Source organism: Leucoraja erinacea, chromosome 43, assembly GCF_028641065.1.
Source record: "Leucoraja erinacea ecotype New England chromosome 43, Leri_hhj_1, whole genome shotgun sequence".
NCBI lineage: Eukaryota > Metazoa > Chordata > Chondrichthyes > Rajiformes > Rajidae > Leucoraja > Leucoraja erinaceus.
Genome location: NC_073419.1, coordinates 1372900 through 1385364, shown reverse-complemented (window position 1 = coordinate 1385364; position 12465 = coordinate 1372900). Strand labels below are relative to the sequence as shown.

Below are 12465 nucleotides of genomic sequence, written 5' to 3'. Positions count from 1 at the left end.
TCCTCCCAGCTGTTATCGAGCAATTGAACCATCCTCCCACCAGCTAGACAGCGTTTCTGACCAACCTTCAACCTCATTGGAGACCGTTGGGCTGTCTGTAACCAGACTTTACTGTACATTATCTTACGATAAACTTTATTCCCTATATCCTATATCTGTAAACTGTGGACGGCTCGATTTTAATCATATACTAGAACAAGTGCAGACCCGTTGGGTCTGCTCCCCCAATGGTGTGATCCCCCAACCCAATATTCCACCATGCACCCGTCTCCTCCAATGGAACTGAAGCCGTTGCCAAATGTACGTTTCCAGCACTCCCCTGCCTCCCTCAATTGCACCTCCCCTGCCTGCTGCAGCAGTGAAAAGTTCAGTGTTCCTGTCTTGCAACTTTGTTTCGAAGTGTGTTGGAAGCTGACAGGAAGGAGCAGCGAATCAAAAGGAAGAAAGGCAGCTGGCAGCCGGACGGCAGGCGGCAGCCACAGACTTTGATATATATACTAGACCAAGTGCAGACCCGTTGGGTCTGCTCCCCCAATGGTGTGATTCCCCCAACCCAATATTCCACCATGCACCTGTCTCCTCCAATGGAACTGAAGCCGTTGCCAAATGTAAGTTTCCAGCACTCCCCTGCCTCCCTCAATTGCACCTCCCCTGCCTGCTGCAGCAGTGAAAAGTTCAGTGTTCCTGTCTTGCAACTTTGTTTCGAAGTGTGTTGGAAGCTGATAGGAAGGAGCAGCCATCAACGAATCAAAAGGCAGGAAGGGATCCGTACTGCAGGCGGACTGATTTGCGTTTTATATATTAATAGATAGATAGTCAGTTTAGTTCAGTTACAGTGTAGTTTATTGTCACGTGTACTGTGAAAAGCTTTTGTTGAGTGCTAACCAGTCAGCGGAAAGACAATACAGGTACATGATTACAATCAAGTAATTGACATTGAGTGTACATTTACATGGTGGTACAGCGGTAGAGTTGCTGCCTTGCTGTGTCAGAGACCCAGGTTCGATCCTGACCTTGGGTGCTGTCTTTACGGAGATTATACGTTCTCCCGGTGACCACATGGGTTTTCTCCCACACTCTCAAGACGCACAGAATTGTAGGTTAATTGGCTTTGGTAGAATTGTATATTGTCCCTAGTGTTGAGTTGAGTTTAGTTTATTGTCACCTGCACTGAGGTACAGTGAAAAGCTTTTGTTGCGTGCTAACATGTCTGTGGAAAGACAATACATGATTACAATTGAGCCATTCACAGTGTACAGATACATAACTTCATTAGTCAGAGGGTGGTGAATCTGTGGAATTCTTTGCCACAGGAAGCTGTGGAAGCCAAGTCAGTGGATATATTTAAGGCAGAGATAGATAGACAATAGACGATAAGTGCAGGAGTAGGCCATTCGGCCCTTCGAGCCAGCACCGCCATTCAATGTGATCATGGCTGATCATCCCCAATCAGTACCCCGTTCCTGCCTTCTCCCCATATCCCCTGACTCCGCTATTTTTAAGAGCCCTATCTAGCTCTCTCTTGAAAGCATCCAGAGAACTGGCATTCACCGTTCTCTGAGGCAGAGAATTCCACAGACTCACCACTCTCTGTGAGAAAAAGTGTTTCCTCGTCTCCGGCTTGCTCCTTATTCTCAAACTGTGGCCCCTGGTTCTGGACTCCCCCGACATTGGGAACATATTTCCTGCCTCTAGCGTGTCCAAGCCCTTAACAATCTTATATGTTTCAATGAGATCACCTCTCATCCTTCTAAACTCCAGAGTGTACAACAATGGATTCTTGATCAGTACGGGTGTCAGAGGTTATGGGGTGAAGGCAGGAGGATGGGGTTAGGAGGGAAAGACAGATCAGCCATAGTTGAATGGCATAGACGTGATGGGCCGAATGGCCCAATTCTACTCCTATCACTTATGATCTTGTGATAAATGCAATAATGTGAATACTATTTAGTGCAAGATAATGTCCCAGTCGTGGGTCTGCAGTGACATAGAAAGTATAACCATATAACCATTTATAACCATATAACAATTACAGCATGGAAACAGGCCATCGCGGCCCTTCAAGTCCGTGCCAAACACTTATTTTCCCCTAGTCCCATCTACCTGCGCTCAGACCATAACCCTCCATTCCTTTCCCATCCATATACCTATCCAATTTATTTTTAAATGATAAAGTCGAACCTGCCTCCACCACCTTCACTGGAAGCTCATTCCACACAGCCACCACTCTCTGAGTAAAGAAGTTCCCCCTCATATTACCCCTAAACTTCTGTCCCTTAATTCTCAAGTCAAGTCCTCTTGTTTGAATCTTCCCTACTCTCAGTGGGAAAAACTTATCCACGTCAACTCTGTCTATCCCTCTCATCATTTTAAAGAGCTCTATCAAGTCCCCCCCTTAACCTTCTGTGCTCTAAAGAATAAAGACCTAACTTGTTCAACCTTTCTCTGTAACATAGTTGCTGAAACACAGGCAACATTCTAGTAAATCTCCTCTGTACTCTCTCTATTTTGTTGACATCCTTCCTATAATTAGGCGACCAAAACTGTACACCATACTCCAGAATTGGCCTCACCAATGCCTTGTACAATTTTAACATTACGTCCCAACTTCAATACTCAAAGTAGCTCAGAATTGCTCTCTGGTTGCTGGTATGATTGTGTGTAGGGTCGTGCTAATGTACAGGGTGATCGCTGGTCCGCACAAACTCTGTGGGCCAAAGGACCTGTTTCCGCGCTGTTTCTCTAAAGTCTACAGAGTGAAGCTTTGGGATTATCCAATGGTCATGATCCACGCCAAAGGAACAGGCGGATGGCAAGATGGGTGGTGATTTTTTTCTAACACAGGCATCCATCCCTGCAGAATTTTCCGACGGAGGAGAAAGGCTCGCCGATCCTTTGCAAGTCTCTTCTCCATCGATTCCCCCAGTGCATGGTTGAACAGAAGTCTTTTCAGCAGATCCGACTGTCCTCTTGCAGAATCTTCATGGATCGGTGATGAAAGTGACTTTGACACCAACTTCACCAATAGACATGGTACGTTGTTATTGTTGATGCAAATCAATAGAAAATAAGCTGTAGCAATATTATTTTTCATAGTAATCGAACACAGAATAGAACAGCGCAGGACCAGGCCCTTCGGCCCACATTGTCTCTGCCGATCATGGTGCCACAACCACCTCTTATCTCGGACATGATCAATATCCATCCATTCCCTGCATGTCCATGTGCTTTCCCAAAAGTCTCCAAAACACCACTGTTGTATCTATGTTTAAGAAAGAACTGCAGTTGCTGGAAAAATCGAAGGTGCTGGAGAAACTCAGCGGGTGAGGCAGCATCAATGGAGCGAAGGAATAGGCGACGTTTCGGGTCGAGACCCTTCTTCCTCCCTTCCATTGACTCCATCTACAGCTCACGCTGCCTCGGCAAGGCCAGCAGCATAATCACGGACAAGTTGTACCCTGGCCACTCCCTCTCCTCCCTTCTCCCATCGGGCAAAAGGGATAGAAGTGAGAAAACGCACACCTCCAGATTCAGGGACAGTTTCTTCCCTGCTGTTATCAGGCAACTGAATCATCCTACCATCCTACCATAACTAGAGAGCAGTCCTGAACTACTATCTACCTCATAGGTGATCCTCGGACTATCTTTGCTTGGACTTTACTGGCTTTACCTTGCACTATGCTGGGAGAATGGAGCGGCTGGGCTTGTATACTCTGGAGGATTAGAGGTGATCTTATTGAAACATATTAGATAATTAAGGGTTTGGACAAGCTAGAGGCAGGAAACATGTTACCGATGTTGGGGGAGTCCAGAACCAGGGGCCACAGTTTAAGAATAAGGGGTAAGCCATTTAGAACGGAGACGAGGAAACACTTTTTCACACAGAGTTGTGAGTCTGTGGAATTCTCTGCCTCAGAGGGCGGTGGAGGCCGGTTCTCTGGATGCTGTCAAGAGAGAGCTGGACAGGGCTCTTATAGATAGCAGAGTCAGGGGATTTGGGGAGAATGCAGGAACGGGGTACTGATTGGGGATGATCAGCCATGATCACATTGAATGGCAGTGCTGGCTCGAAGGATGTCAACAAAATAGAGAGAGTACAGAGGAGATTTACTAGAATGTTGCCTGGGTTTCAGCAACTAAGTTACAGAGAAAGGTTGAATAAGTTAGGTCTTTATTCTCTGGAGCGCGGAAGGCTAAGGGGGGACTTGATAGACGTCTTTAAAATGATGAGAGGGATAGACAGAGTTGACGTGGATAAGCTTTTCCCATTGAGAGTTGGGAAGATTCAAACAAGAGGACATGACTTCAGAATTAAGGGACAGAAGTTTAGGGGTAACATGAGGGGGAACTTCTTTACTCAGAGAGTGGTAGCTGTGTGGAATGAGCTTCCAGTGGAGGTGGTGGAGGCAGGTTCGATTTTATTATTTAAAAATAAATTGGATAGGTATATGGATGGGAAAGGAATGGAGGGTCATGGTCTGAGTGCAGGTAGATGGGACTAGGGGAGAATAAGTGTGGGCACGGACTAGAAGGGTTGAGATGGCCTGTTTCCGTGCTGTAATGGTTATATGGCCGAATGGCCTACTCCTGCACCTATTGTCCATTGTCTAAACGTTATTCCCTCGTCATGTATCTATACACTGTAAATGGCCCAATTGCAATCGTGTATTGTCTTTCCGCTGACTGGATAGCGTGCAACAACCGCTTTTCGCTGTACCTCGGTACACGTGACAATAAACTGAACTGCACGACCTACACCAGCACTCCCAGCAGGGTGTTCCAGCGACTCACCACCCTCTGTGTGTAAAAAGAAAGCAAGCACCACACATCTTTTTTAAACTTTGCTCCTCGCCTTAAAGCTTTGCTCTCTAGTATTTGATATTCCAATGCTGGGAGGGAGGGTAGGCAGTCAAAACCTATCTATGCCTCTCATAATTTCATAAACATTTATCAGATCTTCCCTCAGCCACCGTTGTCCCAGCGAAAACAATCCATGTCCGTCCAACCTTTCCCTGTCGTTAATACCCGCTAATCTACTGCAGGGATCATAGATAGAAACATAGAAAATAGGTGCAGGAGGAGGCCATTCGGCCCTTCGAGCCAGCACCGCCATTCATTGTGATCAAGGCTGATCGTCCCCTATCAATAACCCGTGCCTGCCTTCTCCCCATATCCCTTGACTCCACTAGACCCTAGAGCTCTATCTAACTCTCTCTTAAATCCATCCAGTGACTTGGCATCCACTGCCCTCTGTGGCAGGGAATTCCACAAATTCACAACTCTCTGGGTGAAAATGTTTTTTCTATCCTCAGTCTTAAATGACCTCCCCTTTATTCTAAGACTGTGTGGCCTTTGGTTCTGGATTCGCCCAACATTGGGAACATTTTTCCTGCATCCAGCTTGTCCAGTCCTTTTATAATTGTATATGTTTCTATAAGATATCCCCTCATCCTTCTAAACTCCAGTGAATACAAGCCTAGTCTTTTCAATCTTTCCTCGTATGACAGTCTGGACAGGATCATTCTGACAGGATCGTTCTGGTCAACCTCCTCTGCATCTTTTCCAAAGCCTTCACATTCTTCCTGAACTGCGTGCACTATTCTAATGGGCCTGTCCCACTTACGCGACCTTTTCGAACAAGGTACGACTCTTTGGGCGACTACTCACGACCATACGGGTTTCACCCCGCGACGTGTCGCCTGTACGGTCGTGAGTCGTCTCTTCAGTCGCCCAAAGAGTCGTAGCGTCTTTCTGGTCGCCGCTGGATTTTCAACACGTTGCAAATTTTCGGCGACCTGCAACGACCTATGACGGGTGCCGGCAATCGCCATAAAAGTTGCGTAAGTGGGACAGGCCCTTGAATGCTGCCGGACCCAAGTCCTGTAAAGCTGCACCATATGATCACCAATTAAAAAATCCAGGTGTGGGATATCGAGGGAGTACAGAGAAGGTTCAACAGACTGATTCCTGGGATGTCAGGACTTTCATGTGAAGAAAGACTGGATAGACTCGGCTTGTACTCGCTAGAATTTAGAATATAGAGGGGGGATCTTATAGCAACTTACAAAATTCTTAAGGGGTTGGCCAGGCTAGATGCAGGAAGATTGTTCCCGATGTTGGGGAAGTCCAGGACAAGGGGTCACAGTTTAAGGATAAGGGGGAAATCTTTTAGGACCGAGATGAGGAAAACCTTTTTCACACAGAGAGTGGTGAATCTGTGGAATTCTCTGCGCAGAAGGTAGTTGAGGCCACAGTTCATTGGCTATATTTAAGAGGGAGTTAGATGTGGCCCTTGTGGCTAAAGGGATCAGGGGGTATGGAGAGAAGGCAGGTACAGGATACTGAGTTGGATGATCAGCCATGATCATATTGAATGGCGGTGCAGGCTCGAAGGGCCGAATGGCCTACTCCTGCACCTATTTTCTATGTTTCTATATGGATATTTCTATGTGGGATATGGAAATCTCCATGTCCTATGGAGGACTAAGGCAGGAGAATTTGGTTAAGAGGGAAAGATAGATCAGCCATGATTGAATGGCGGAGTAGGCCTGATGGGCCAAATGGCCTACTTCTTCTCCTATCACTCACGAACATGAACACCCGGTGGAAACCCACACGGTCACAGGGGGAACGTGCAAACTCCACACAGACAGCACCCAAGGTCAGGATCACATCTGTGTCTGTGGTGCTGAGGCTGCAGCACTACCGGCTGTGTGACTGTACTGCCCCAGTTCAAATGTTTAACAAAGGAAAATGCGTCTGTGACTGAAATGATGCAACTCACTTTTTGTTGTTAGGACAGGGCAGTGCGGATTTGTCACCGACCAATAAATCCTGGTTGTTAGAAGACACTCTACCCCTAATTAATGCTGAGGCTTACTCCACTGAAGATCGACTGGGAGACAGGTCAGAAGGCATCTTGGAGCTTTCTTCACGTTCCCAGATACATCCTGCAAAATACTGCTTCAACAAGTCGCCGAAAAGCCCAGGTAAGGCAAGATACTTCCGGATGTAAGTGACGCAAGAATTGTGAATTATTCATGGATGGGAATTACTGAGACCCAGTGATTTTTCATCTTCAGCTATTTTGTTTTAATAATTTTCAGATCAATTTGTTGCATCTATCATTTCTTTATTAAAACCACACAGAAAACCTTAATCTTCAGCTTGTATTTTTCCAGTGTACCGAATTAGTAATAGTTAGACTGTTCCAAATCATGAGCGCTTGGAGCATGTGATGGAAACCCGCAAACTCGCAGGGAGAACATGCAAACTCCACCCAGACAGCACCCAAAGATCAGGATCAAACCTGGATCACTGGGACTGTGAGGCAGTAGCTCTACCAGCTGCACCACTGTGCCCCCTAGTTTAATTTCCCAGTCTGTGGACTCTAGACCTTTGTGGATGTGGAGATGATGTTTCAGTAGTAGGAGAGTCTAGGACCAGAGGGTACAGCCTCACAATAAAACAAGATGCCTTTAGAATAGAGATGAGGGGAGATTTCTTTAGCGAGAGGGTGGTGAATCTGTGGAACTTATTGCCACAGACGGCTGTGCAGCCCAAGGTATTGGGTGTTTTAAAAGCTGAGATTGACAGCTTCTTGATTAGTAAGGGACTCAAAGGTTACTGGAAGTAGGCAGTAGAATGGGGTTGAGAGGGAAAGATAGATCAGCCATGATCGAATGGCGGAGCCGATGGGATTTGCCGAATGGCCTAATGCTGCTGAAGATAGACCCAACATGCAGGAGTAACTCAGCAGGGTCAGGCAGCATCTCTGGAGAGAAGGAATGGGTGACCTTTCAGGTCGTGACCCTTCCTCAGACTGAGGAATATGGCAGACATGCGGGACTCCCGGAGCCTGGTCTTTAAACGAATTAAACATGTAATGGCAAAACTATGTTTCAAATAACAAATTAAATTAAATTTTTAGTTTAGTTTAGAAATACAGTGGGGAAACGGGCCCTTTATAACCATATAACAATTGCAGCACGGAAACAGGCCATCTCGGCCCTACAAGTCCGTGCCGAACACGTATTCTCCCCTAGTCCCATCTACCTGCACTCAGACCATAACCCTCCATTCCTTTCCCGTCCATATACCTATCCAATATATTTTGAAATGATAAAATCGAACCTGCCTCCACCACTTCCACTGGAAGCTCATTCCACACCGCTACCACTCTCTGAGTAAAGAAGTTCCCCCTCATGTTACCCCTAAACTTCTGTCCCTTAATTCTGAAGTCATGTCCTCTTGTTTGAATCTTCCCAACTCTCAATGGGAAAAGCTTATCCACGTCAACTCTATCCCTCTCATCATTTTAAAGAACTCTATCAAGTCCCCCCTTAACCTTCTGCGCTCCAGAGAATAAAGACCTAACTTGTTCAACCTTTCTCTGTAACTTAGTTGCTGAAACCCAGGCAACATTCTAGTAAATCTCCTCTGTACTCTCTCTATTTTGTTGACATCCTTCCTATAATTGGGCGACCAAAATTGTACACCATACTCCAAAATTGGCCTCACCAATGCCTTGTACAATTTTAACATTACATCCCAACTTCTCTACTCATTGGCCAGCCACAACCAGCGATCCCTGTACTATCCTACACACTAGGGACAATTAACTATTTTACCAAAGCCAATTAACCTACAAACCTGTGCATCTTTGGTGCTTGGGAGGAAACCAGAGCACGCCGAGAAAACCCACGCGGTCACGGAAGAACATACATACCCAGTACAGATTAGCACCTGTAGTCAGGATCGAACCCGGGTCTCCAGCGATGTAAGGTAGCAACTCTCTTGTTGCATCATTGTGCTCCCACTATGGTGTTAATTTTACATATTATGGCTGCAGCTGGGTTTGGCCTGTGGAATAATCAACATTCTTATAGAGGGTCCCAGGCACTTCTAATGACTACACGTGTAGATTTAGTTACTATCAATCTACTGGAGGATCTTGTCGATGTTGAGCAGCACCTTGGGTTTCCCAATGTTGAAATGCAGGGAATGGAAGGATATGGATCGTGTGCAGGCAGAGGGATATTAGTTTAAGAAGGAACTACAGATGCTGGAAAATCGAAGGTAATAATAAATAATAATAATATTTTTATTTATAGAGCACTTTAAAAACAAACATAGCTGCAACAAAGTGCTGTACATCACTAATCATTGACAATAAAGTTAATACACACCAAAAATAACAATCAAAAGAAATAGTAGGAAAAGACATGTAAAATAAAGAAACATCAAAAACACCACAAACAGAAGCAAAGCCTCAGGCATGGTCAAAAGCCAGGGAGTACAAATGTGTTTTAACACTGGATTTGAAGATGGACAGTGAGGGGGCCTGTCTGATGTGCAACGGCAGGGTGTTCCAGAGTGCCGGAGCAGCAACAGAGAAGGCTCTATCCCCTCTGAGCCTCCGACTAGACCTCGGTACCTCCAGGAGCAGCTGACCAGCTGACCTGAGGGACTGGGCAGGAGCGTATGGGTGGAGCAGCTCGGAGAGGTAAGGCGGGGCGAGCCCATTCAGAGATTTAAAAACAAATAACAGTATCTACCTTCTGTAGGCAAAAGTGCTGGAGAAACTCAGCGGGTGCAGCAGCATCTATGGAGCGAAGGAAATAGGCAACGTTTCGGGCCGAAACCCTTCTTCAGACTCAATTAGACTCAATCCAAACTCAAACAGGGATATTAGTTTAATTGACACCATGTTCGGCACCGATATTGTGGGCCGGAGGGCCTGGTACAGTGCTGTAACTGTCTTCTGTTCCAGCTGACCACTCCAACCTGTTCACACTGTCTATGTTCCCATAGAACGCTCAGTTCTGTGTTATCCCACTTTCCCATCCACTCCCTACACATTCGGGACAATTTTAAAGGCCGTTTAACGTACAAACCCATACATCTTTGGGATGTGAGAGGAAACTGGAGCACCCGGAGGAAACTGAGTCGCAGGGAGAACGTGCAAACCCCACAAAGACAGCAACCCAAGATCAGGATCGAAGCAGGGTCTCTCTTGTGTGCAAATGTGTGCTTCAAGATTTCATTGCAATGAATTTGCCACGGTTCATAAGTGATCGGAGCAAAATTAGGCCATTCGGCCCATCAAGTCAACTCCGCCGTTCAATCGTGGCTGATCTATCTCTCCTTCCTAACCCCATTCTCCTGCCTTCTCCCCCATAACCCCCTTACACCCGCACTAATCAAGAATCTACCTATCTATGCCTTAAAAATATCTATTGCCAGCCGCCTCAGCCTTCTGTGACAAAGGACTCCACTGATTCACCACCCTCTGACTAAAGACGATGCCAATTTAATTATCACATGTTATGTTCTTTTAATCTCTCACTGGGACGACAGATGGTGCAATGGGCTAAGTGTTCGGCTGGCGACCGGAAGGTAGCCGGTTCGAATCCCGCTTGGAGTGCATACTGTCGTTGTGTCCTTGGGGCAAGACACTTCACCCACCTTTGCCTGTGTGTAAATGTAATGTAATTATGTGAAGCACTTTGGGGTCAATGCAAGTTGACTAAAAATGTGCTATATAAATAAGATTATTATTATTATATTAACTGTCTAGTCAATTAATTTTTGTGCTTTGTCCATTATTTAACGTTTTTTTCCCCTTTCTCTTTCAGATTACATGACTATCAAGAATTTCTTTTTCCATCTGATAATTTTGGCCCTCTCCATAAGTATTGCCATATTCGCAAGGTCTGCTCATTTTGAGATTGGATGAATGCTTGATTATTACTTTCAATGTAGTTGTGAATTATACACTAACCTTCCCAGGCTTGTTTTACAGATGCTTTCTTGGAGGAGTGATTGCTGCATTAATCATCACCATGCTGCTGTTCACCGCTGTGCTGAGTATGTTGCAAGTCTTGGTCTGCCTTTTCCTTATGACTTTTCAATATAGCGTTAAAGCTGAATTCAACTGCATCGCATTTTTTTTTCCAAACAGCGACAGCAAAGTCAGCATATCCCTGCTTTATCAAATCGCAAGAAGTCTTGCATCTCACACAAACTGAGGTAGGACAGCGGTCTATAGTTCTTTGACTTTTCACTGATCAAGTTGCACTTAAATGCTTGTATCCTGAGGGTGTATTGCATGTTTGAGGGTCTGAATACAGAAATCACTGAGGGAAGGAGACACAGGAAAGCACAGATGCTGGAGAACACAAAGTCCTAGAGTAACTCAGCATCTCCGAAGGACATGTGTTGGGTGATGTTTTGTGTCAACAATAGACAATAGGTGCAGGAGTAGGCCATTTGGCCCCTTCGAGCCTGCACCGCCATTCAATGTGATCATGACTGATCATCCCCAATCAGTACCCCGTTCCTGCCTTCTCCCCATATCCCCTGACTCCGCTATTTTTAAGAGCCCTATCTAGCTCTCTCTTGAAAGCATCCAGAGAACCTGCCTCCACCGCCCTCTGAGGCAGTGAATTCCACAGACTCACCACTCTCTGTGCGACAAAGTGTTTCCTCGTCTCCGTTCTAAATGGCTTACTCCTTATTCTTAAACTGTGGCCCCTGGTTCTGGACTCCCCCTGCTCCCCCTGTTTCCTGCCTCTAGCGTGTCCAAGCCCTTAACAATCTTATATCTTATATGTTTCAATGAGATGCCCTCTCATCTTTCTAAACTCCAGAGTGTACAAGCCCAGCCGCTCCATTCTGTCAGCATATGACAGTCCCGCCATCCCGGGAATTAACCTTGTAAACTTACACTGTGGTCGGGACTTCGCCAGTCATGGAAAGAAAGTGTATGTGGGAAAGATAATGATGATACCTATTGGAATAATGGCTTTTTTCTGATGGGGTTGGGAATAGGAGAGTTGGAGACAATGTTAACAGGAAGAACTTTTCTCTTTGGAGCATAGGAGGCTGAGGGGTGACCTTATTGAGGTGTACAAGATCATGAGGGTCATAAAGTGAATGGTCACAGTCTTTTTCCCAGGGGAAAGAATTCTAAAATCTAGAGGGCATAAGCTTCAGAGGAGAGGAACCTTTGGACAACTTTTTCACTCGAAGGGTAGTTCTTATCTGGAACTGGAAACATAGAAATTAGGTGCAGGAATAGGCCATTTGTTAATGTACATTGTAAATAACTGGGTTCCCAGCACCGAGCCTTGCGGCACCCCACTAGTCACTGCCTGCAATTCTGAAATGGACCCGTTAATTCTGACTCTTTGCTTCCTTGTCTGCCAACCAGTTCCCTATCCATGTCAATACCCTACCCCCAATACCATGTGCTCTCATTTTGCACACTGATCTCTTGTGTGGGACCTTGTCAAAGGATTTTTGAAAGTCCAGATACACCATATCCACTGGCTCTCCCTTATCCATTCAACTTGTTACATCCCCAACAAAATTCCAGAATAGTCAAGCATGATTTCCCCTTCATAAACCCATGCTGACTTTGACCGATCCCGTCACTGCTTTCCAAATGCGCCGCTATTGCGC

At 45.7% G+C, this 12465-nt stretch overlaps 1 protein-coding gene across 3 annotated transcripts in view; it reads left to right on the top strand.

Annotated features, from left to right (window-relative positions):
* Window positions 1–12465, top strand: part of tmem71 (transmembrane protein 71) — a 51303-nt gene that overhangs the window by 26563 nt on the left and 12275 nt on the right. For all 3 annotated transcript variants that reach the window (XM_055664708.1, XM_055664712.1, XM_055664709.1), the window contains exons 6-10: window positions 2861–3033; window positions 6798–6989; window positions 10638–10713; window positions 10805–10869; window positions 10964–11031. In XM_055664708.1, coding sequence (XP_055520683.1) covers window positions 2861–3033; window positions 6798–6989; window positions 10638–10713; window positions 10805–10869; window positions 10964–11031 — 574 coding nt within the window. The remainder of the gene's footprint in view (window positions 1–2860; window positions 3034–6797; window positions 6990–10637; window positions 10714–10804; window positions 10870–10963; window positions 11032–12465) is intronic.